The sequence below is a fragment of the Haemaphysalis longicornis genome, unplaced genomic scaffold, assembly GCF_048455015.1.
Source record: "Haemaphysalis longicornis isolate Haplotype H1 unplaced genomic scaffold, Haemaphysalis longicornis Haplotype H1 scaffold_2, whole genome shotgun sequence".
Lineage (NCBI taxonomy): Eukaryota > Metazoa > Arthropoda > Arachnida > Ixodida > Ixodidae > Haemaphysalis > Haemaphysalis longicornis.
In genome coordinates this window covers 193,534,957-193,560,035 of record NW_027526295.1, presented here as the reverse complement: position 1 = coordinate 193,560,035, position 25,079 = coordinate 193,534,957, and the positions used below count along the sequence as shown (strand labels likewise).

The 25,079-nt window shown below is 47.9% G+C and overlaps 1 protein-coding gene across 3 annotated transcripts in view; it reads right to left on the bottom strand.

Moving 5' to 3' along the window:
• LOC144169720 (sodium-coupled monocarboxylate transporter 1-like) overlaps positions 1-25,079 on the bottom strand; it is a 96,225-nt gene that overhangs the window by 13,847 nt on the left and 57,299 nt on the right. For 2 of the 3 annotated variants that reach the window (XM_077699035.1, XM_077699034.1), the window contains exons 2-10: positions 20,256-20,689; positions 17,409-17,474; positions 16,572-16,623; positions 14,836-14,903; positions 12,792-12,946; positions 2,247-2,387; positions 1,681-1,810; positions 1,336-1,424; positions 465-577 (exon numbers count right to left, since the gene is read on the bottom strand). In XM_077699035.1, coding sequence (XP_077555161.1) covers positions 465-577; positions 1,336-1,424; positions 1,681-1,810; positions 2,247-2,387; positions 12,792-12,946; positions 14,836-14,903; positions 16,572-16,623; positions 17,409-17,474; positions 20,256-20,672 — 1,231 coding nt within the window. In that variant the 5' untranslated portion in view covers positions 20,673-20,689. Of the gene's footprint in view, positions 1-464; positions 578-1,335; positions 1,425-1,680; positions 1,811-2,246; positions 2,388-12,791; positions 12,947-14,835; positions 14,904-16,571; positions 16,624-17,408; positions 17,475-20,255; positions 20,690-24,846; positions 24,954-25,079 lie in introns of all 3 variants that reach the window. The other variant, XM_077699036.1, reaches the window with a different exon arrangement.

Here is a 25,079-nt window from a genome sequence, read left to right as displayed (position 1 = left end):
GTAACTGCGCTATTAGAGCCTCCAGCTAGCGGGTTCTCGGATGAGTATGGTGACAGTCGGACGTGGTTCGAGCGCAGGGTTAACCTACCGGTTGTAAAAAGGTTACATATTGGAATTCATTTATGAAGCCATGGTCTGGAAGGTGTGCGCTTGCCGCTAGTTGTATATAAATTTGCTTGATTGGCATTTTTTTAGCGTTGAAGCTCTGACAACGGCCAACTTTGTATTAACAAAGGCAAAAAAAAAAAAACGCTGAAGGTTTTGTGAGTATTGCGGGAGGAGGGTGGGGGGGGGGGGGGGGGGGGTGGTTCAAGTCTTTCTGGGCTACGCCCCTGGATTCACATGAAGCATAGTTTTAGTATTTTGCACAAAACAAACAATGTTCTCGTCTCAAAGATATTTTGAATTGAAACTAGAAGCCGGCTTTGTAATAGCTGCTGCGCTGAGTCTTCCGGTATTCTCACCTAGTGCGACAATAATCTTGGCCCCAGTGCGGTCTGGAATGTCTGGCTTGATGGTGGCGATGATGTCCACGTACGACACCGCGCACAGGGCGTTGACGCCAGAGGAGATGGAGCTGCGTGTATGGATCAGAGGGCGGTCAACGCTTAGACAAGTCTTGAGGTGAACCAGAGAACGGGGCGTAAAAAGGGATATCTATACGTACAAAAAAAAAGAAAATTCACAGGCAATCACCCGAAGGTGATACGACCAATGGCGCCAGCTGTGGAGGCATGTCTATGAGAGTATGATGATTATCGAGTCGAGGTACAATATCGGGTGCACCTTAAAGTTGTCGCTGTAAAGCCAGAAAGAAAAAAAAATCCACAGCAAAGGCATATGCCAAGCATGGATATTTGCCTGTGGTAGACGGCCCTTCAGCTGTACCGGTAATGTATTGGCGTTGCGATTTTGGCTCATTCCCCCAGTAGGTATGCTGCATGTGCGTGGGGAAGGGGGACCAAGGCAGGAAGCCCTTACATGTTTGTTGTCGGTACTTCGAGGGGATCAAAAATCTTAAAGAAGCTTCCGACTGTTTTGTTAATTTTTGTTCTTGTTCGGGGGTGTTCTAAAGTGACTAATTATCGTATTTAAAACAACTGTCGAAGTCGCTTGCAACTGGAAAGCAATTATCGGTAGTCATTTTTTATGGAAAGCAGTGTCAGTTACATTATCCATACCCCATCTCCGACGCAAGCGGTTCCGTCAGTGATACTTGGTCACAGAAGTTGTGCGTTCACAAATTTAATGGTACCAGTGGTTCGAGCACCAAAACATCGTCACTGTTAGGCAGAATGGCAGCTTGTGAACGTCATAAGAGGAAATGAATTTCACCTCAGCGAGGCTGCGAAGATACCAGCAACGAACAGGCCTGGGATGCCAGTCATCTTTCCCAGCACGTCCATCACAAAGTAGGGCAGAAGCTAAAAAAAAATAAAGGAAAAGATAATTTATTCATAGTTGGTTCAATGAGCAGGACTTGCTAGAGACACAACGTACCGTTGGAGTATCACTGAAAACTCCAAGGCTACCTATAAGCAAATGAAGCTTAGGTCACCTATATACTTCGACTCGGGCAAGATTAACACTGCGTAAGGCGCATGCTGCCTGTCATTCACAGAACTTTACGTGGCTATAGCACAGAGTATGAATACATGCGGTTGGCAGACGTATATATACCTGGTCTTCGGTAGTAATCTGGTGCGCAGCCACGGGATCGCAGCTGGCGTACTTGACATACACGAGAAGGCCCGAGAAACCGCTGAGCGCAAGGACGATGCACAGCAGGGGAAAGTTGAACCACACGACGCTGAAGGATGAGAGACAAGAGAAAGGGCAGAGTGTATTGGGGAAAAAAAAAAAGCTTACGTGCGGTAACTTGTGTGCGCAGGGTACTATGGCACAGTGTTCGAGATAAAGCTTCAGCTCGAAGAATAGCATGCAGTAATTTAAGCCACTGAATGTAGGGAGCGTATTTTTTCGTCTGAACAGTGCAACGGCGTGAGAAGTTTAAAATTGCGCGCCTTCGTTGTTGAAATTGCCGTGAACACGAGAGGTTCTGGCTTATAGAAAATGCTCAGTGTTTGACGTATAGGGTTAGATCTAGGTTGTGTCCCCAAGGTATAGGCTCAATTGAAACTCGCATCTGATTTCTATGACAACTCTTGTGATCGGGATTAGCTACTGTAAGGGGTTCTGTAGCTGAAAAAGCTGTGAGCGTACAAGATATGCGATACAGCACTCACAACTTGGCTTGGCTGAGCGTCGGCACAGTCAGGTACCGCAGTACCATCATGTGATTGGTGGCGTAGCTGGCTGCGTTGGCGAAGAAGGCTCCGATGGCCAGGCTCCAGATTGTGTGGTGTATTCTGGGGTCCGGGTTGATTCTATACAGAACACGAGAAAGAGGCATAGACGAGATGTTAGTTCTACAGTACTCTTTTGCCCAGTACTGCATATCATGTAGAGGTTTTCTGAGCGCGTTTGTTTTCCTGAAAGGAATACAGAGTTTCATGCAATGGCGTGTTTACGTTTGCAGCGTAATATAGACATGCAATACTAGCGAAGGCTCAGTTTCTTCTCAATTCCTTTCCAAAGTTCACTGTTCCTCTTGGACGCGATGTTGCAATTAGAAATCCTTCCTTGTGGCCTCTCTCGTGCGCGACTTGTTCACAGAATGCGCCACATTTAGGCGGAAAAGATGGGAGCGACTTCGCGCACCTTGTCAGGCGGTGAAAGCTATAAATGGCATTACACGGGAGCGTTGACCAAGAAACTGCCTGTGGTTTTACTAAGTTATGCCTGGGTGTAAGTACACTCTTAGGCAAAAAGGACTAAAAGTTCGTCCTTTCGGGGACTAACGGCCTCTGCCACAATCATTAGTCCCTTTGGGGACTAACTGCGAGGGGACGAACGGTTAGTCCCCCACCCGGATGGTCCGTTCCGATACTCCCCAAGGACGAACTGCGTAGAGTGCAGAAAAAAGAAAAAAAACTTCGGCACCGGCAGGGATCGAACCCCTGACGCCCGGATATATACACAAGGAACCCGACGCGCTATCCGCTAGACCACGCCGTCGGGTGGAGGTTGCGGAAGGTAATATTCAAGTGTACAGCGTGTAGTTCTGTGCATAACACAACAGATCCATTGCAACTGGTGCCTGAATTTCTCTCTGTGCAAGCGAACGTGACCGCGTTTTGCGCCTTGCGGTTAGCGCTTTGCTAGGTTTAGGGACTATTGCTCAGTTCGATTCGAAGCAGAGCCTCACAACCATAGTTTTTCTCGTAAATAACAATCAACTCGTCGTCGCCTAGTTGAGATAGGTAGCTGGGCGATCGGACGACTCATTTGTTTCCGCACAAATTAGCGCAAGCTAAGTGCTTTCTTATTGTCCGATGCATATGTTAAGTGCTCTATGTAACGTATGTGAAAGGTGTCGTCTGTGTGAGTGTCAGAATAAGGAAACATGCCATATTTTCCTGCATCGGCGAAAGCGAATTCGGTGTTGCTTAGCCTGAATTCTTCAAATTCGCGTCGCTAGACGATTGCGACTGGGAAATGCAAGCGGGTTTTACAGCAGTTGCAGCATTGTCATAGCTTTGGTGCCCAAGGCAATTATGTACCGAGTGTAAAAGATAACTTCGAGACGCTTACCTGTAGCGAGCATTTTTGTTTTGCAGTTGTCATCAGCAACATGCGTTTTTTCTCGTCTGTTATACATACACATATTCATTACGCTCAGGAATCCACTTTTGCTATTGTCACTAATTTTTGCGTTACTGTTAAGGCGCTTGAAAGCTTTCATTGGCCGTTATTACCTCGCACGAATCGTATGCAACACAGCGTATCAACATAACCTCGCCGAGAAGCGTATGGCAATCGCGCTTCGCCGCTCCTTTGCCATTACCCGCCGCTCTACTAACACTAGGCGATTTTCTTATAACTAACATCAATATTTTCTCCCCTGGCACCATCTAAAGCACCCAGTGACTGCAATGGCTTGTGTTTTGGAAATACAAAACTGTTCGCAGACATATGCGCGAAAGGGCAACGACGACGACATTAGGGGATTAACGACGCAGCAAAGAGACTAACTGCATGCGTTTCGTCTTCCCGTTACTCCTTATAGATCGGCGGGGACGAACAGTTAGTCCGCATTTATGCACACGGCACGTACTCTGCCGCAGATACTCCCCTTGAAGATGAACGGTCGCCCGCGAAGACTAACGGCTGTATTTTAGTCCCTCTTTTAGTCCTTTTTGCCTAAGAGTGTAGCGAGAGGTACGGTTAATGTTATTGTTTAGCTTGGTTCTCTGTACTATTACATCTTTATTGTTTAGCCTCGTACGTCTGAGTGTTTAGGTTTTTTATTTATTTACTGTACCCTCAGGGCATACAGCATTATAGAGGGGAGTGGGTTTAGGAGACAAGTAAAATACAAGTGATACATGAAAAACAAATCACATTCAGTACATGCATACAACTCTCAAAAACAGCGTGTAAACGACAATGCATACAAAATGTACGCAATATCAAGAAAGAATCAAACAAGGAAGCACCGCGACAAAAAAATACCGTAATGACAATCTAATGCACAAAGAAAGTACTGGTGAAAAAAAAAACGCCTAAGTTTGGTTGTTACCTCTCGTTAAGTTACCGTTCGATACGCCGAGCACGTTCTTCTTCTGTCCCAGCAGCTCGTTGCCTCCTCCTGGTTTGATTCTTTCGTTGATCCGCGGCCCTGGCACGAGATGCCGAACTAGACGACGAACCATCCTCATCTGAATACGCTCGCCTGGCTGCTTCGTACTTACGACGCTTCTCGAGGCATGCGGCTCGTTCTTCCTCCATCTTCTCGGCTCGCTGCCTCCTCTTGGTTTCGTTCCGATGACGAACCCTGGCTTCTTTCAGTCTCTCCGACTCACTTTCCATACCTGACGACGAACAGCACCAAGTCGCCCCTTCTATATAAACGATGCAACGCTGGCTCCTCCTCTGTTGTTGCAACGCGGTTTCACCGGCTCCTCCTCTGACGTCATGTCAGATGGCGCGGCGAGCGCCGCTGCAGCTGCGGCGGTTGCTAGGCAACCGCTCAGCTCTCGGTGCGGCCACCGGCCACAGCGAAACGGTGAGAATACGGCTATTTTAGCCCTCGCTACCAAAGAGGCTCCCTCCCCGCTGAAGGCGCAGGAGTTGGCATTCATTGGAAATGTACTTTATGTGAGAGAACAGCCCTGACATAACGAGATGGTTCTTATTTGTTCTCCGCATTATTAGAGAGGATACGCCTAATTACTTAACGCTATCCCTGTTTAGACGTTTGCGGTTGAACGAGAAGAGGAGGAAGGGGGAATTAAATTGTCTGCGGATGTATTGAAGGCCCAGGAACCCCTCTCACGTCTGTCTACACGCCCGGGTAAGCGGTGAGATGGCAAAAACAAATTAAAATTTTAGTTATCTTTACAGCACTCCTCTGCGTTATGTATTTGGAACAGGCAATGAAAGAAGCTTATATAAACGACTTGATAAAAGTGTTGCATCAAGGGCGTGGTTAGAGATACGTGCCCCAAAAGATAGCCTTCTTAAAACTGGTGTTCGTAAGGCTACCTATAGTGCGGCCTGTTTGTGCTTTTTTTATTTATTCCTGCATGTCTGAAACTAGAGGAAACCCCCTACTTGATGGGTGCCCATACATCAGCAACTAAGGCTCGCTTCAATAAAGTTTGCTCTTCCTCCTCCTGCATGTCTATTATCGTACGACCTGTTTTTTTTTTTTTTCTGCGCTGTTTTTTTTTTTTTCCTGAATTTAAGACGTCTGGCTTACACACCTCGTTCGGGGGAGTGACACATGACACGAAGTTGAGCACTACTGTATTTGAAATTTAACTTTGGGGACCCATGCATGTAATCACACGCGCATTCGGGATTCGGCTTAAGGTTGGAGAGCTCTATTTAGTTACCTGCCATGAATTCCCTAACAGAAACCCTTGATCTTAAACTATCCGCTAGAATCGCTTTCTTTGTTAATTCGTCGTCTCATTATTTCATGCACATAAATTGCAGCTGTTTTCTTCCACCAATTAAAAATGGCAAACGCGTTTCTTTCACATTTCTTCTGAATTTAAGGGTAGAGAGTAACCTGAAGCAGCCCGCATATGTCCAAGTGTGTCTGCGTTTGTACGGGAGTGCGGGTTGGGGGCCGGGCGCACGCAACATCTTTTTGCGTATAGTGAACGGCGCTATTAAAAGTAAAAGATAAATGAGCCTGGCATTTTCATAGTTCGTCATCAACGATTAAAAAATTCTGGGAGCTGATGGCAACCAGATATGAAAAAAAAAGTCCGGCACTCGAAACCACGCCTTTCACCCCTCTGGCGTATCTGCGACACAATAAGATCGACACGGCTGCATGCTTAAAGGAGCCATGAAGGCAAAGTAAAAGTTTGTTTTAGTCGAAAGATTTGGTGTTTTATATTGCCCCAGCGCTTGTCCGGCAGCAAACGATAGTTTATTCACTAAAAAATCAATCCATTTATGTTAAAATTTTGATTCTCCCGACAAATTCCTCGTTTTGTGAGGTCGTCTGCGATGACGTCAGAAAAGCAGGCCTTAAGGAGCCATGAAGAGAAAATGCAACTTCGTTTACTTGGAAAAAACGAGGATTCAGTATGTCACTCAGCTCCATCACAGCCACAAAAGACGTTTTTTTAACGAAAAAAAGCAAGAAGTATTTTAAAACTTTCAAATTTTGCGCCACAGTGACGTGTTATGAGCAAGAATGACGTCATGCGGGCCAACAATAAAACATAATTTTCAGTGCGTTAACTGCACGTTAGCATTCAAGTGATGCGGTCAAATGGAACTAGAGGCCCCATTATATACGTCCAGTCATGTGTCGTCGCGACAGGTCAGTTAGGCGGCCGCCAATCGCACAATGTTCCATGACGTCATAGAAAAGTTGCGGGAAATTGGCTAGGGGGTCGCGACTGCTTCACACGTTTTCTTTAATATCCCCGTTATTTGTTCGAATATTGCGATGATATTGGTATCATTGTTATCGGGACTGAGCAGTCTTTCTAATAAACCCAACTTGTACTTTGTCTTCATGGCTCCTTTAAAGTGAACGCGAACACGGCACTAGGCATCCAGCGAACTACAGAGCCTTGTTTACCGTCAGTCCTCCCAGATGGTGCTACCATACAGTGGCCGACATTTGCCCGCCTTTGCTTTGTTTTTGACCGTATTTGCGCTTGGCTTGTTTTTATTACGTAGAAAGTATTCGTGTTGTGAAGCCTGGGGTACACTCGACAAACAGGGTCACGTAAGAGGATATCGGTTACGCTAATCTTCCTGTGTCGTGTCAGACAACCCGAGAGCGCCATACTGCTGTGCAGCTATGACAAGCCAAGTGTGCGCAGTACCAACAACAGCACAATCTGGTACTTCAATGTTTACGTGTACTTTCGTAGCTTTCATGCTTACCCCACCATTCTTACTTCTATCAAATGGATATATGCTTTACATTTGAGCGAACATATCTTGTGGAAGGAAGATTATGAGCCCTGCATAACTTGCATTTGCTTTTGCTGGCCTCCGCCAATCGCAGAGCTGTCTGGCATGACATCATAGCTTCTGCTGCGGGAAATGAGCTAGTGAGTCGCATGGACATTGTCGTTTTTCCTGATTATGAAGCTTATTTGAGCGAAGTTTATGTTAAAAGTGGTGTCAGTATGATTCTAACGAGGCAATCTTTCGAATGAACCAAAGTCGTGTTTTGTCTTCATGGCTCCTTGACTCCTTCAAAGAACTGGAGTATGTAGTTGAAATGGCAGTGAGCGTAACATGATTTATGGCTCACTAATTCTGCCATGTGTCTCTTTTGAGTCCAACTAAACAGCAACAGGTTATTATATTATTTGCTTCTATAGACTGTTCCATCGGGCGAGGGGGAAACGTACTCTCGCACTCAGCGGTCGCGGCGCGCGGGCCGCCTTTCCCCCTCTCTGGAGTGTACGCGCCGATAACGGCGGGCCTGGCGCGGCTGCCCTTTTGCCTTGAATACGCTTTGTATTGGTGAATCTGCGATTGTCAATCTGCGAATGTCAAAACGCCGTCACCCTCCCAGCACTTTCGTCGACGCTGTAAACGTATTTAGCGCTGCAAAGCATTTTTCCCTAATGCCAAGTTGATCGCCGAACGAGATCGGATGCGTCGGGGATGGGCTGGAGACCGTGTAGCAAAACAATCAGGAGTATCGAGCTCATTTTGCTTCGGTCAACGCGGGATCCTATGGGGCCCCCGCAGTTTTGTACTACCGGGAAGTACTACCCGGAAACCGGTTTCGCAGCGCCCCCCGGGCAGCGCAGGAACCCTATCTCGACAGCAGGCGCTCGGCCGGAAGGCGTGGGGCCATTAGTTATCGCGCACCGCTCCCTTGGTCCGATTTATTTTGTAACCGAGAGTACAGCATAAAGCTTTTCGGGTAACTGGTGCCTGGTAAAACTTCTTCCTATCACTCAACGACGATCGAAATCCGGACACGATATAGACGATATAGGCCATCTTGCGAGTGCAGCGCCCTCTGGTAGCAGGCCGATTTCCTGGCTTGGACGTTTGCTCCGCGGCGCGTGGGCGCCAGAGGCGTCTCGGTGAATTTTTCGTTGCAGCGCGTTGTACGTTCTTTCCCGTAATATATTTTTAATGGGAAAGTTGTTGCATAGGACCAGTCTAAGCGATCTGGCTTAAATTGGCGGTTTTTTTGGGGGGGGGGGTCGCGGTGGAGCTGAAATTCGCCTCGAGGTAGCGTGGTCAACGGCGGGTTAACGATGGCGTGTCGAACATATGTTTGCAATACTTCGTCCCAATTTTGTTTGTTTGCGTGTGTGGGCCCGGAATCGCGTATAGGGGGTATTTTGATCGCTTTACTGCGAAAACTAATGTTTGTTAAAACGGTCTAATCGCGATACGCTCGGCGCCCACGGGCTGTTAGCAGAAGCGTGTGTCATTGTAACCGCCTTCTGACTTCATATCCCTGTAGGGTGCAATACAGGTAGTTTTGAGTGAACTTAGTAAGTATTTGGTATATTACATACATTTTATTAAATATTATCGATATATCAACACCTCACACTCAGCCACCCCTGCCTCTAACTATCAACAAAACTTCCTCTCTCTAGAATTCCAGGATGCACTGCAGCACAGTTTAGCCGTGCAAAAAATGTACCACGTAAATAAAATTAACAAAACGGCTCTTGGAGAGCGTTACGTATAAGGATTTATTAAGCGTCCGCCGTTGGGCAACCAGACAAGCGTTCGCTTTTGCGTTGCTTAGTTTGATATTGCCGACAAAGAGACATCGCATTTGGGTAATAGACTGAACCTTGGAGCTTTCCTCATACTGACCCATCGCCTTGGCAAGCTGCATCGGAAAGGTTATGTTGAGAATGGTGGTGGCCCGACTCGAATCGTTTCTTGAGAAAAACAACATTTACTCGGATGTCATGACAGGATTCCGAAGAGGACGATACTCTATAGACAGTGTCATCGATCTGGTGTCTTCAGTGGAGCAAGAAAGAAACCGTCGCCGAATCGCGGGCGCATTGTTTTTTGACATCAAAGGCGCCTGTGACAACGTGCTCCACAATGCGATTATGGATGCTCTAGAGATTGTGGGTATAGGCGGCCGACTCTATGAGTGGATTTCCAGTTACCTTACTGGTCGGACAATCTTCATGTCCACGTCTGCCGGTGACACAGGACGCCACCAGGTTAATCGCGGTGTTCCACAAGGAGGAGTATACTGAGCCCCACCCTCTTTAATATTGCCCTAATCGGTCTCGTGGACGAAATGCCTGAAGTCGTCAGAGTCACAATGTACGCTGACGATATCTGCATCTGGACTTCTGGTGTAACTCGACCGCAGCTGCGAGCCCGTTTCCAGCGAGCCGCAACAACGACGTCTCGGTACTTCTGCAGTCAAGGTCTGAGTTTAGCGCCAGAAAAATGCGCCGTTCTTGCATTCACCAGAAAGTCGATGTTCCGGTATCCTATCATTATTGAAGGGACACTGATACCTTACGTCACGCACCACAGATTTTTGGGAGTGACTGTAGACCGCGGTCTGTCGTGGACGAAACACATCGCCTCGTTGAAGACTAAACTTGCAAGCCTTGTACATGTTCTTCGCTTCGTGGCGGGGATGAGATGGGGTCCATCTGAGAGCGCTCTTCTCCAGTTGTACCGGAGCCTGTTTTTGGGGCATCTTCCTTACAGCCTGCCAGTCATTTCAAACCTGCGAACTTCTTCCCGGCGCACATTGGAGGGTTTGCAAGCACAAGCCCTCAGAATATGCTTGTGACTACCACGATGTACCTCTACTGTGGGCACAATTGCCGAGGCACGTGTTTTTCCAATGGATGCACTTCTTTTGGGCGAACCCCTTCGAGTCTACCTTAGATGTTTCACAAGGCATGAACACCATCCATTATCGGCTCTTCCTACTATGTGTTCGAGAAGTAGTTTTGCGGCAGCCATTTTGCAACACCAACATAGGACCCATCAGGTTTCGCCCCAATGGTGGTTTCCCAGAATCCTCTGTGGGTACTTTCAAAACCATCAATTTACCTTTCCATCCCGGGAATTGGGAAGAAGTCCTCTTTGCCATCAATAGCCCTCAAACAGTTGACTCTAGCGTTCTTGACAGACAAGTACGCCGGAACTGTACATGTCTATACTGATGGCTCTGTGACTGCATCCCGGTCTACCGCGGCTGTGGTAATTCCAAGCTTATGCGTTACCCGAAGATTCACACTAGACCACAAGACAACTTCTGCTGCCACTGAGTTGGTTGCCATACGGGAGGCGATTCGTTTAGTCTCCCGTGAATCACCTCAAGCTTGGACCCTGTTTTGTGATTCCAAGCCAGCACTCCAGGTCCTCAACGGAGTTATGAGCCAAGGACCTTATTATGCCCTTGCTGCGGAAGTACTCGAATTATGCTCATTGGCACTGCAACAAGGACATGTCCTCACCATTCAGTGGGTACCAGGCCATTGCGGGCTAGTTGGTAACGACTGGGCTGACCAGGAGGCAAAGAAGGTTTCTGCAAATGCAGATGTTGTACGCCTGCCCTTCGCAAGGACGGACACGACCGCCCTTCTTTCTACCATTCTCCGCCACGCCTCGGCGAGTCACTGGTCCCACCCTGACAATCGTCATAGAAGACTACACCGCCTGGACCCCGACTGCAAGTTTCGGTTACCTCCTGGTATTCAGAGAAACTACGCCACGCTGTTTCACCGACTACGGCTTGGCGTAGCCTTCACCCGTCGCTACAAGCACCTCATTGGCTTTACGAGTGACCCCGACTGTGAGACATGCCATGTACCAGAGACTATTCGCATGTTCTCTGCCACTGTCCACGCTATGCGCATCCTCGAGAGCAATTAGCGAGAACATTGGCCCGTTTGGACTGTCGTGTGGTGTCGGAGGAAGTGCTGTTGGGACCTTGGCCAGACGCGAAGCGTTCCCACAAGGCATTAAAAGCTGTGCTGACATTTCTGCGCAACAGCGGCCTCTCAGAGATATTGTAGTTGAGGCCCGTCCGGCTTAACTTCAACACATACACCGTATCGGTGTAGGCATCTTCTATACATAGCCATTTTTTTATTTCTCGGCCATCTTCATCTCTCTCGTCCTCTATTCACGCTCTTTCCTCCCCTTTCCCTTCCCACACACAGAATAGCTGGCCAGATATACTACCATCAGGCCGACCTTTCTGTGTTTTTTTCATTTCAATAACATTCCTCTCTCTCTCTGTTGGCTGGAGTGAGTGAGTGAACAAATGTATTTTGCCCGAGTCGGAGATGGGAGAAGAAGGGAGGAAGAATCCCCTTCAGTAGCCCCCCCCCCCCTCCCTCTCCGCCTTCCCCTCATATTGGCAGGGGAAAAACACAACCTAGGGAGGTAGTAGTCACTCTGAAAATCACCAAGGCCAGCCCACGAAATACTTAGAGCTGGGTATGCCGCATCGTGATCGCAGCAACGGTGGAGATGGAACTAATACCATCTGCGGCACAGGCAAGTTTCAGAGACCCATTTTAGTTTGGAAAGAAGGTAGAATTTTTTGCCACTACTCCAAAGTAGGTGTACAGAAACAGCTCAGCAGAACAAAATTGCCAAAAATCTTGTGTGCTTATAAGTGCGCAACTCACAAGCTGCTAGTCTGGCTCATTTATTAGCAACATTTCATTAATATAATGCGTAAATTAATAAAAGGAGCGCCCGACGACAATAAAAGGAGCGCCCGACAACATATCGCAACGATGAACGGCGCCGGTGCGCACGTAAGCGCATGCCACACGCTATCGGCCGCCGCCAAAAATAGTGCCGCTCGCTCGGAGAGGACCGCGCACGGCGCCGCCGGGTGCCACATAAGAGAAACGAAGCGCTGCGGCCGAGATCGAGAAAAATAACACGCATTGACTGGCACACACTCATTATGAACCAGCATGAACATCAGAACTAGGATTAACGGCGTGAATAGGTCAACGTGCTGTTCGTGGCACGGGCTATTCATGCTTCCCATGCGGATTTATGATGTTCACATGGTTCGTGGCCGTCAATGCCCATACCAAGCAGGAGGCTTTGTGACGGTGGTGGTAATGGATGATTCGCTTCGTGCGTTGTCCATTACAGTATAAATCATGCGGCCCGCAGCAGATACTGAGGACAGTCGTGCGAGCATCTGTGCTGGTGTATTAAGAGAAGGTGACGATGTAGCCGCTACTCACACGTCGAACTCGATGCGTCCGCCGCTGCGGGATGTCTGCCAGACGTTCTGGACGCCGCCCATCTGCCACACGCCCAGCGAAACCACGATCAGCATGGCCAGCACCGTCACAACGGCCTGAAAGGTGTCCGTCAGCACCACCGCCTTGATGCCGCCCTAAAGGGGAGGAGTCGAAGGTGCGTGGCACTTAATAAGGCACTCTCAGCCATGTCGCATTCCGCTACCCACAAATGGTGCAATGTACAAAACCCAATTTTAGGCAACACTGGTAAATGACCCCGGCCCTACGTTGCTGCCACATAACCATGCCACGGTCCAGCTCCTAGCCTGAGACCCCAATTCAGGCCGTGGGCTGTGCTTTGGAAGTCGCAATGAAGCAAGCTCTTCTGGCCACCTCACGGAGTCAAGAAGAAGTCCATCATTAATCTAACAACTCAGTGATTGTTGAACAAATAAAGTTGTTTCTCCCCCTCCTCCTCAACTTCTGATCGCGGGGCACAAGCGGTGCTCTGTGCGATTCATCGACAAATGGTATCGGTGTTCGATTGCTCAACCTCCGTGCACTTTGAAGAATAAAGGCTTGTGATAGAGCACAAACTCTGTGATAGAGCACAAACTCTCGCTATACTTTGCACAAAGAATGTAAACACTACAGTCAAACGCCTCTACAACGAACGTTTATACTACCAAATAGCCTCTACAAAACGCGTATGTACGTGTTTAGCGACTACCGAGATGATCTACCGAGGCGTAATCGTTCGCAGTCACAACCGATGCTGCCCCGCAACACGTGCTGTACAGCACGTGTTGCGGAACAGCATTGGTTGTGACGGCGAACGATTACGCCTCGGTAGACGACCAGGACCTGATTTGCTCTGACCTGACAACTGACCACATCGTGGAGGCCATCACAGAGAAAGGGGACGCCACAAATAATCAGGCTACCGGTGACGAACAGCTTGCAGAGAAGCCAAGCGTTGTGACTACCTGCGAAGCGGTAGCGGCATTTTGCGCGTTGCAGGTACACATCTCGTCACTCCCTGACATCGCTCAGCAGCCCGCCTTGAACCTAGACAGCATCAGGTCGTTGGAGCTTGCGCATCCATCATGTCATACTACAGTCGAACCAGTCGAACCTCGTTATAACGAAGTAGTATCGGGGCAGCAAATTAGTTCGTTATAACCGATATTCGTTATAACCATAGATGTAATAATCGGCTCTAGCAAATGGTCACCTGGCTCACGCAAGAATCTTAGATACAATGATGCTTCGAAACCAGTCGAAATGAGGCAATCCTTACATGTCTCCTTGTGGCATTTCAAATGAAATGGACTGGAAACATGATGAACATGACATATATTACAACAGCCTAAAGTTCGTTTTACAAAACAGGCCTGCGTTCTTATTTCGGACCAGTGTAATGCGCTGTTGCGCCGGACGACCGAAATCTTGGCTACTTTTTTAAGCGATTAAAAAAATGGTTGTCTTCCTTTCTATTTTGCTTTTTTATGCTGAATTTGGAGCTATAGAGCGTCACGCGGGCCCAGTATTTCTTCGTTAAAGTCGATATCACGCGGCTCTTGCGGTTTTAGTTTCGTTATAAAAAGAATAAATGTCACTGCAATAAAGCGTGGCCAACCGAAGTACGTATTTAGTTCGCTATATGAGATAGTTCGCTATATCAGTGCTCGTTATAACAAGGTTAAACTGTAGTGTGTAGAAGAAAATTTTGACTTTTTTGCCCATTGCAGCTTAAATCGGGTCGTTGTTTTCTCAGTATGATTATATGCTTTATAGGGGGCCAGTGAATTGCGCGACGCATATGACGAAGCGGCGTGTATAACGGACAATTACTGCGGCACCGCATGCTTCGTTGTACAAGCGTTCGACTGTATTTGCCTGATGTCTTGCATGCAGATTACTTAAAGATAGAAAAAAAAAACGCTTCAAGATTTCAATTTGCGTACTTTTAGTCTCGGCCTGCGATTGAGCTGAGGTACTTAGTAGAAGAGAAGTAAAATGTGGTCTGTAAGTAAATACTTACGATGCTAGTGTAAACTGTACACACGAGTCCAATGGCCACGACTGCTGACCACAACGTCATGCCGGTCACTGCAGCAAAAAATAAACACTGGAGTGTTACGATTTCACACAGCAATTCATTTTTGTGACATGTACACTATAGCTCGTTTTTCGCACGTTGCTTCTTGAGTTTGTTTCTTGCAATGAACTCTGCCTGTAGTTTTCTAACAGTATCGAGCGTGCTCCGACCGATATGTAAATGGCGTGGGAAATGAGTGGGACAGCAGCACGCGCTTACAAAGCCCTTTCTGAGTTTAAAAGTCACTCGAGACTAGTACGACACGAACCTTGTTCCACGCTTATCCCAGCCCCGAAAAGTGATAACGCGGGAAAATGGGCAGTACTTCCGGTTTACGGCCCGTTTGGCAACAACTGGTGGTTTGTACAGCGGATAACAGCGTGGCCTGCGTCTTACTCGTGAGAGCAGCAGAGCAGGCCACGCAGGCCTCGACGAATGGATTTTTTCACGGAAGCTCTCATTGTCAAACTTTCCCCGCCTTGTACTCGAATGGCGGTGTTTGCGCCAAACTACTGGTTACGTGAGCTCTCTCTGTCTTTAGCACAGGGTGAAGAAACGGAGAAGTTAGGGGAGGGAGGTGTGCAGAGTGTGCGCTTGGGGGGAAGTAGGATGAGGTCGGGGTTATGCGTTATCAGCGCGATCTTCATCCGCCACTCGCTCAGCTCTAGACGGTGAATGAGCCCTTTATCGTGTATTTTACTTAGCCTTACAGGCTCGAGGGATACGGTGATAAATTCCCACTTCGAGGAGCGGGCTATAAGGGATAACTAAAGAGGGTGGACGCGGGAATGGCTGCGTAAAAGGCAGCAAGTCGATGCAGGAAGTGCAAAGAAGATCCAGTCCCCAGACGCTCAAAATAAACGAGATCACTGTAACGGGATTCGTCCGCCCTTGGCCGAGCACCCTTTTGTCATAGCGGTTCTTGCGATTGCGTGTCGTTCAGGGGTGATACAAAACATGGCAGTGTCAATCAATCAATCAATCAATCAATCAATCAATCAATCAATCAATCAATCAATCAATCAATCAATCAATCAATCAATCAATCAATCAATCAATCAATCAATCAATCAATCAATCAATCAATCAATCAAAGCACACAAATAGAGGCCAGCATGCAGGAGCTATCATTAGGCCTCCTCACATGAGCAGAACGATCGCCTTCTTAAACCGAGAGAAGTTGAAGGAACATTGGCCGTCATTCCACGTATTCATTAGCGGACTCATGTGTGGTGAAAAAGCCGACTTTACAACGAAAGGTTTATTGCAAATCAGAGCACACTTTTCTGGAAAGAACGTCGCGCGTCCGTAACCGTCACGCCTGCGGTTTTCGCTGCCCACCTATTACGCGACAGCGTAAGTTTTCTATATCCAACCTTGGGTACAACCACTGTTTATGCATGCCTTTACAATGCCTTTACGCAGCGTTGCAACATTCAGCTGACAGGTGGTGCGAATGCAGGTTGCTCAATGCCACGGATCGCTCTCGCTCTCGGATTTGGGCGTCCGCGCATTTCTACGGCGGCATACATTTGGAGCATGGCTCGATGGCACTTCTTTTGCCTGCCTGTTGATCGGTCAATAAAGCAAGCGCGAAATGTTTAACTCTTACACAAAGCCACATTAGGACAGTACAAGAACAACCTACGCATGCGTGCACAGCGTACGAAAATACTCACGTTGAGACAGTGCCAAGGCAGGAGCGTAGAGTGATATGGCGATGTATATTGTCTGAAGGAAAACACAAGAGAGAAGCAACGTTAAGATACGAATAGGGGTACACTTAGGCTGTGGGGCGTGCCGTAAAGTAATGAGTACATCAAAAAGCTCTTGGATTTTCTTTTTGTCATGCACACATGACGTAATCGTGAAAGGATTGTTAATTTGGGCACGGATATGCCCTTAATACGAAATTTTGTGGGATCTACGAAATGGGAAAATACGAAAGGGGATAATTATGGGATAGTGCGAAATTTCGGGGAACCAGAGAGATAGAGAGGGAGAGAGGGAGATTGTGGAGACAACAATGAGAGAGAAAAAAATAAATATAAAAAAGACACAATAAATTGCAAGGAACAAAACTCTAAACATTTGTGCATAAGTATACTCTCTCTCTCTCTCTCTCTCTCTCTCTCTCTCTCTCTCTCTCTCTCTCTCTCTCTCGCTCTCTCGCTCTCGCTCTCCGCTATGAAACTGTAGGTCTTGGCCAGTTTCCGACCCTTCATTTGCTCATGCAAATGGAGCGTTTCTGGTGGAGGCTACAGTTCTGCTGCTGTGGGCCCAAACCCTGAAAGGCGAACATGCGCGTCTGATACTAATTAGTAATGAAAACGTCCATCGACAGAACGATCTAGAACGTCGTTCAGCCAATGTCGTTGAAACACAGAGTCTTGTGACGAAAGAGAGGGAGTTACTGTGCTCCCTCGCCTCCGTTGACGTTTTCGCAGCCAAGTCAGAATGTTTCAGGATAAATCAAATCCAAATCAAACAGAAACGGGAATAGAAAAGCAACTTACCATTTCCAACATGTAGAGCACCACCGCAGCCATTCTTACTGCCCTGTTGAAACGCATTTCCAGGTACTGCAATACGAAACAAACCAGGGCAGGTTAAAATATAGAGGGAAGGTCGTGCTGCTAGGTGATAGAAATTAGCCCTGCTTGCCGAACCAATCTTAAAATACGTGACCCGGTCCCGGCTTTGTCAAGCAAAGACAAGAAGAAAAATTCCTCTGGGCACTCCAGTCTGCTTACTTGCTTGGAAGGCGAAAGCCTGGAGACACTTATTAACAACTTCTAAGCTGCTGCTACATCGTGTTCGCATCGCTTTCTTCGCTTTTGTTCCTTTGTCTTTAGGCTCGAATTACTTCAACCGCTTATTTTCGGCTACACCGTGTATGCCTGCCATTTTTCGCCTTCGTTTCTTTGTCTTACGGGACGAATTACTTCAGAAAGCAGACTGGCACACACCGCAGCTTCCCTGGAATCGGGGTTCTGCGCTGTTGGTGGGCAGCTAGCTGTTCTGCTCACGTGCCATCACGTTCAAGTGTCCCGCGGCACGCACTATTCGACAACTTTTATGCTCCAAATTCATAGCCTTGTGAATTTTGCGAAGAGATTACCCCTCAAAGCTCCCGATTCTTGGCCAATCCCCCAAGTGTGCACCGTTCGACGAAGGAAGGAACAACAACCGCAACTTTATTCTGCGCTGGCAACGTGCAGAGATGGCACAGTCGGTAGAGCACTGGGCGGCTACTGCGCACGTCCGGGTTGAAATCCAATCGGATCACGCATGTGTGTTTTATGTATTTGCTCTTTACTACGACGGCCACTTTTTTGACAGGACAACTGCGACAACAAAAACTATGTTTTTTTCCCCACAGAATGGGGCACGTAAGGCTTTCGCATTAATAAAATTCTGCAGAAATTCAAAGAATTGTCTACTAATGCGTAGCATTCTTATGCCGCTTGTCTTGAGTGTGAGGTTTTTCCAGCCAATTTTTTTTTTGTTTTTCTAAATCCTGTCCGACCAATTATCTCCATTTACGCTATTATAACGATTAGAAGTGGAACTTTCGCGAAATCTGCATTTTTGTGGAAATGCAGGGTGTTACAGGGTCCTGGCTGTGGGGGTACTCGGCAAAGAATGCTACGCATTTTATGATTTTAATGGCAAGCATGCATAGTTATAGAGGATACGGAACCATATATTTCCAAACGTTACCGGAGGGCCTTTATTCTCACCAACTTTGGGTCTGCTTCGAAGGGCACCAAATATTTTTTTTCATGCAGCTACGTATAAAAAATTCCCCTGTTTGCAGCCTTCGATTAATAATAAAAATATTGGGGATGTAAAATTCTTCCTGAGCTATTCAATACGGCATGCCTCAATGCTGGGCGTGTAAAACCTCGGGATGTTATTTGCCATTGAAAGGGGCCAAATGTCCACCATAAAGGACACAAAGGACGAATGCCGACACCAATGGCTGCCCCTATTTTTCATGGACTGAGAAAGAATGACGTTGTTTTCATACATATTCGTTTAGGCTACGGCTTGCCAGAAGCGTTGGTTTGTATACAGCGCTGTCGTTCGCTGCATGCCTTTGCGTTTTCGCGTACGTTATTGCGCACAAAACACGCACGGGGACAAATGTGGATTTCAAGAACGCAGCTGCGTTGAGCTTGTCGCAGTTTTGCTTTCCTCCGGTAGATAAACCCACACGCCGGATGTCATGCGCGTTGGCAACGAACAATTCGATGCAACTGCACCTGTCGGGTGGAACTTTACGGTCGTTGTAAATGCGAGTGACTTTCAAAATAGCCCGCTGCGGCGACTGTATACGCATCGGATAACTTCACTTTCTGGAGCCCAAAATTTATGCTGAAGGAAATACGCGCTGACCAGCTCTGGCCTGCGGGAGAACCGAAGGCTGATCCAGCCGGCCACCTGAGCAGCGAGCACAGGTAGCTGTCCATGAGGCTACCTGTTCTAAGAATCCACCCAGCCCTTCCAAATATAGATCTTTCTCCCTGATCCTCATTTTAATCCTCTACAGAGTTTTGTTACTTTCCCCCTGCTTGTCTCTGGTTTAATAACAAGTGGGTCGCTGCAGTCACAACGCATGCAGCCAGAACGACTACACTCTTAATGAAAAAAGGTCGTACAAGGGTAGTAACGGCCGTATTTACTAACTCGTAACGAACTTTACTGCCCCGCGGTACGCTGCGTAGGCTCTGCCCCTAGCAACTGCCCAAGGATGCGGGTCCGATTCTCGGCCGCGGTGGCCGCTTTTCTGATGGAGGCGAAAAGCAAAAACGCCCGCGTGTACGAGATTTCGGCGCACGTTAAAGATTCCCAGGTGGTCAAAATTAATCTGGAGCCCTCCACTACGGCGCGCCTCATCGCCTGAGTAGCGTCGGCGCGTTAGACCCCATAATCAATCAAATCAATTGGTTAGGAAATTAACTGGGTTTAGGAAGTAGTATAAACTAGATTAAGGTCGTGCTTATGACTAGGTTACGCATGGCCAGTTAGTAAACGCATGTAGCTCAGAAGAGTCTTATCGCCAGGGCTTTACTAGTGGAGGTAGTGGTGCTTACTGCCTGCTTCAGTTGTAACCCTGGCTAGTGCTAAATTTACTACCTCCAGTTACTAAGTACCTAGTGTATACTGGGACAAGTAACTTGTTAGTATTGCTTTAGTGAATGCCCCGACATTTTTTTTTTTAAGAGTGCACATCGAAGCACACTTGACTCCCTGCTAAACCTAAAATGAATCGCTCAGGAACCGTGAAGGACACTCTCGGCATTTTTTTCTTTTTGCCCATAGAGGGCCTTCTGCCCAGCGGCACCGGGGATACTCGCCTCGTAGGCCGTCATGACTCCCACGCGGTAGAAGACGGGCATGAAGAGGTGCGCGGTGACCGCCAGGGCGAGCGCGTACGACAGGAAGGTCATGAGGTAGAGCGTGCCGTCGCGGTACACCTCGGCCGCGTTGCCCAGTATGTAGGCGGCCGAGATGAAGCTGGCCATGAGCGACGCGCCCACGGGCACGGGCGGCAGCCGCCGCTCGCCGTTGAGCAGCAGCGCGATGGTGGCCGGCGCGCCTCCCGCGCTGCCCTGCCACGCGGTCCACAGGCCCAGCGAGCCCGACACGGCCAGCATGCCCACGAACACGGCGTAGTCGTAGTACGTGAACCGCTCCAGCAGCTCCCGGCTGCTCGGGAACTCCAGCACCACTGGCGACGCCGACGACGACGACGGCTGGTACAGGGACTCCATCGAACTCCCGTACAGGCCTGCGAGGAGCACGGGCGAATTGCGCATTTGTGGCAGACTGATCGCGTGGTGCCGTTTGTGGGGACGTGTACAACCAAGCGCACTCTTATATATATGTGAATCATGTTTTGGAGAACAGCGAAAGGTTTTGCGATGCGCTTATATATATATATATATATATATATATATATATATATATATATATATATATATATATATATATATATATATATATATATATATATATATATATATATATTTTCTTAGTGAGTCACTCAAAAAATTCAGGGAAGCTTGCCCTCTCGCGCAAGACTCGAATGGCGAAGCTGTTGTAGGTGAGCATTGCCGGACAAATATTTAAGTTTAAGTATCATTGTTTATTTGCATAGTTGAGGTGCTAGTAATCGTCGTCATATGCATCCAAGAGGTCGTCGTCTTCGCGGCGAGTGGAGGATGCAAAGTCACCCTCAGCATTGTGTACTTCCACCAGCTCAACTGATCAGCTTGCACTAAGTCGCGCATGGCTTGGACCGAAGGGAAGCTGCGGGATTTGTTTATACGTGACCACTGAAGGACACATCACCACGCATTTGTAAAAGTTTGAAATTGCCCATTTACATGTTCTGTCGATGCTTTGCACTGTGCTAGTAGTAGTCATCGTCATATGCATCGATATCGTCGTGTTCCGCATTCCAAGCATTGCATGTGCGGCAGCGCTTGACGACAGCGCTGGAATTCACCCTCTTTTCTTTATTTTTTTTTTTTTTTGCTAATGCCATTGCGCGAGCCGGGGACTTGGCGGTCTCAATAAGGCATGCGCCCACGACCGCTCGGCATTTTCTCGCTCCTCCCGGCTTTGGGCAGATTTCTTTTTTTTTTTTTTTTTTGCTAAAGCCATTGTGCGTGCCGGAAACGCTCAGCGGTCGCCGCGAGGCACGCACTCACAAGCGCTCCGCATTTTTTTGGCATTCTTTCCTGCAACGGCAAACTTATAGCTTGTACAACAGCTCCGCTGTTAACACTGCTGGTCTTGTTGGTAAAATTATGTAGAAATTCAGATAATTGTCTACTAATGCGTAGCATTCTTATGCCGCTTGTCTTGAGTGGGAGTTCTTTAGAGACAACTTTTTTTTTGGTTTTTATAAATCCTGTACGACCAATTATCTCAATTTCCGCTATTATAATGATCGCAGGTGGAACTTTCGCTGAATGTGCATTATTGTGGAAATGCAGGACGTTACACACTCCGCCATTTTCCGTAATTTTTTTATATATTTTTCTTATTTGCTAGTGTTTCAAAATTTCGTCGACCAACTATCTTCATTTACGCTAATATAACGATTACGGGTGCAACGTCCGCAAAATCTGCATTATTGTGGAAATGCAGGGCGTCATATGGTTTGCCATATTCCGTATTTTTGTTATATTTTTGTTATTTTTTTTTCAAAAAAAATTCTACGATTCATTTTCGTTCTATATCCATTTTCTATATTTTAGCTATTACAGGTGGAACTTTCGCGAAACCAGAATTTATGTGGAAATGCAGGACGTACACGGTTCGCAATTTTCCGTAATTTTTGTAGCATTTCAAAATTTTGTTCTACCGATTATCTCCTTTTACGCTATTACAACGATTACAGGTGAAACTTTTGCGAAATTGGCATTATTGTAGAGAAGTCATGTTTAATACCATTTCCGCAACTTTTTATATTTCGTTATTTTTTAGTTTTTCAAAATTTCGCGCGACCAGTTATCTCCATTTACGCTGTTATAACGATTACACGTGGGACTTCCGCGATATCTGCATTTTTTGTGGAAATGCAGGGCGTTACACGGTCCTGGCTGTGGGGGTATACTCGGCAAAGAATGCTGCGCATTAATACATAGCAAACGTTCACAGCGGAATGCTGACGAGGGCAAGAGAACGAGACAGCACGAGGGATTGCACGCGGGCTAAGCAACTCCGTTCTGCCGAGCAGGTGGCGGATCCGTTAGCTGTGTATGTTATTGAAGCCGTACAAACCGTACCAATTTCCCCCGTGGAATAACTCGGGAACTGCGTTTTGATGCCATCCAACCACCACGCGTGTCTATCCGCCTCGTACCGCTAAACCCGGTATAATGTTTTATGAAATATCGCTTAACTGCTATTGTGCGTTGATTGGATTCACTCTCGCAATTACCACTGACCTTGACTTGTGAGAAAATGCGTCTACGAAGGTCACCGTCAGCGACAGTCTTGCGACGAGTCACGCTACAACGAGCAAACTGTTCGACGCAGGCCGTCGCCACCAGGCCAACGCCTCGATACGTCGTACTGGAATGCGGGTTGCGCACCGTGAAACACGGCGACGGTGCACGTGCGTTTCCATCGCACCCATCTGGCATCCCGGTAATAACCTCTCTGGATGGGTTGGTCTGTTGTTGCGACTCTGCTCGTAGCCTTCGCTGCACAGTTCGGACTAATTCGCCGGGTAGCAGACTCCGTAAATCAGGCCCCATTTTTATTGTTTTGCGTTTGCATGTCCCCCGCCATCATGTGTGCTTCACTTCTGTATCGCTCCTTCTGCCTCGGTTGCCGCCGCTACACGCGCCGACGTTGTGCAGAGTGCGGTACGGGACTCTGAAGAAGGTTCAGGGACAGTATTAACGATTCTGTTTCGACGAACCTTCGGGTATGCGCGTTGTATGGTGGCATTTCTTAAGATGCCTTCTTACATTGACCTCATGCTTTGCGCCTCTTCCCGTCGTCTCCAGCGGACTCCTGCAGCGCTTATTAAACGGAGAGAGAGAGAGTGATAGAGAGGGAGGGAGGGTGGGTGAGTCTTAATGAGGTGACACCTGACTTTGCGTCAGACGGAAATAACGATTGTCAAGTTCGAACACTAAAAGCAAATGTAGTGGGTATAGGGCTCCTGCGCTAGAGTTTTGTCAACATGCAGCGCTTTTAAATGCAGAGCATTTCTTTAACTCACGATGTCACCCGTCGTTGGCGTGCCTCGGCGTCCGCAACAGCCGTTCAAGGTGCGCCCTCTCCCCCACTCCACCTCTCCCGCATCACGCTACCCTCCTCGCTCTCAACAACACGTCCGCACCCCTTCCCCTACACTATATAAAAAAATAATACTTACAGGCGCCTGGTTTCGATCCCACGACCCTGCGGGCGGAACGCAAGCTACATGGTGCTCTACCCACTGCGCCACAAAGCCGACACAGAATGAAGGCTACGAACGCGCCTTATATCATTGACTCATTCAAACTACGTCAAGAAGCTGCTGATACAACGCATTCACTACCACCAACTCCCCAAACACTAAACGTTAACGCAATACACCCACCCCCTATGCGACGCATTTACTCTAGTCCCCCTCGCGGGGAGATGGGCCCTTTTTCATTCCCTTCGGGCCTGAGTTGTACAGAAGCAGACGACCCGCGCCGCCGTCCATGAGCTTTCAATTACATGCCAGAGCGAAACTTGATTGTGCCTATTTAACCGCGTTCTGGTGCGTTTATATGATAGCATACTGAATAAAACAGCCCTTACATTAGTTTCAGAGGCTAAACAAAAGGATATGTGCTAAAACAAGTCGATTTATTGGCTTTCTATTGAGCGAACTGCCGCGATCGTCGCGACATGCGCCAGTCTCGCCAGGTCGAGAGGTCTAACTTCATGACGATAGTTATCGTCCGTTCGTCTTGCGTACGGTTGACAAAGGAACAGTTCGCAAGTAGCCCAGAACACGGAACGCTGCTAACTGCAAAAGGTTGCTTCAGCGGTAGCATGCAAGCGGACGCGAGATGCGCAGCCGGCTCAGTTGGCGCCAGGGGCCGGCACCGCCTTAAAAACGAGTGGAAATTTTGCGTTAAGCGTTCGCAAACTAAATGATTTTTCCCGCAACACTTTACGCAGCACGATTTACGAACGCCACGGTGCATGTGCGCTAACGGGTAGAAGGTGAAGCGATAGCATCAAATAAACAAATTAAGCGCAATTAAAGGATGCGAAGCAATGCCAAATGGCACGTCAGTTGCCTGCTTAGATGTGCACTTCTATATACACAGTCATCCACACCTCTTCACTGACCCTACCTGTCCAGCCTGCGGGGCACTCGACACTCACTAAAATTCGCTCTGCGAATGCCCCGCAGACCCGTACCCCCCCGTTCCCTCCCCTCACCTCTGGGGGCAGATGTTGCGTGACCCGGGGGAGTAAGGCCAAGTCCTGACCACCTCCCGGGCCCTGGCGGTCGCGGCGGCCCTCCGGGCCTCCTCCACCCCCAATACCTGATCCCGATGGACGAAAAAATGTATTCCTTGACTTGACTCTATGTTTACATAACATAACGCAGCCACACACATAGAGCGCGGCCCAAATATTTACGTACGATCGTCACTGACTGTATTCGTTAT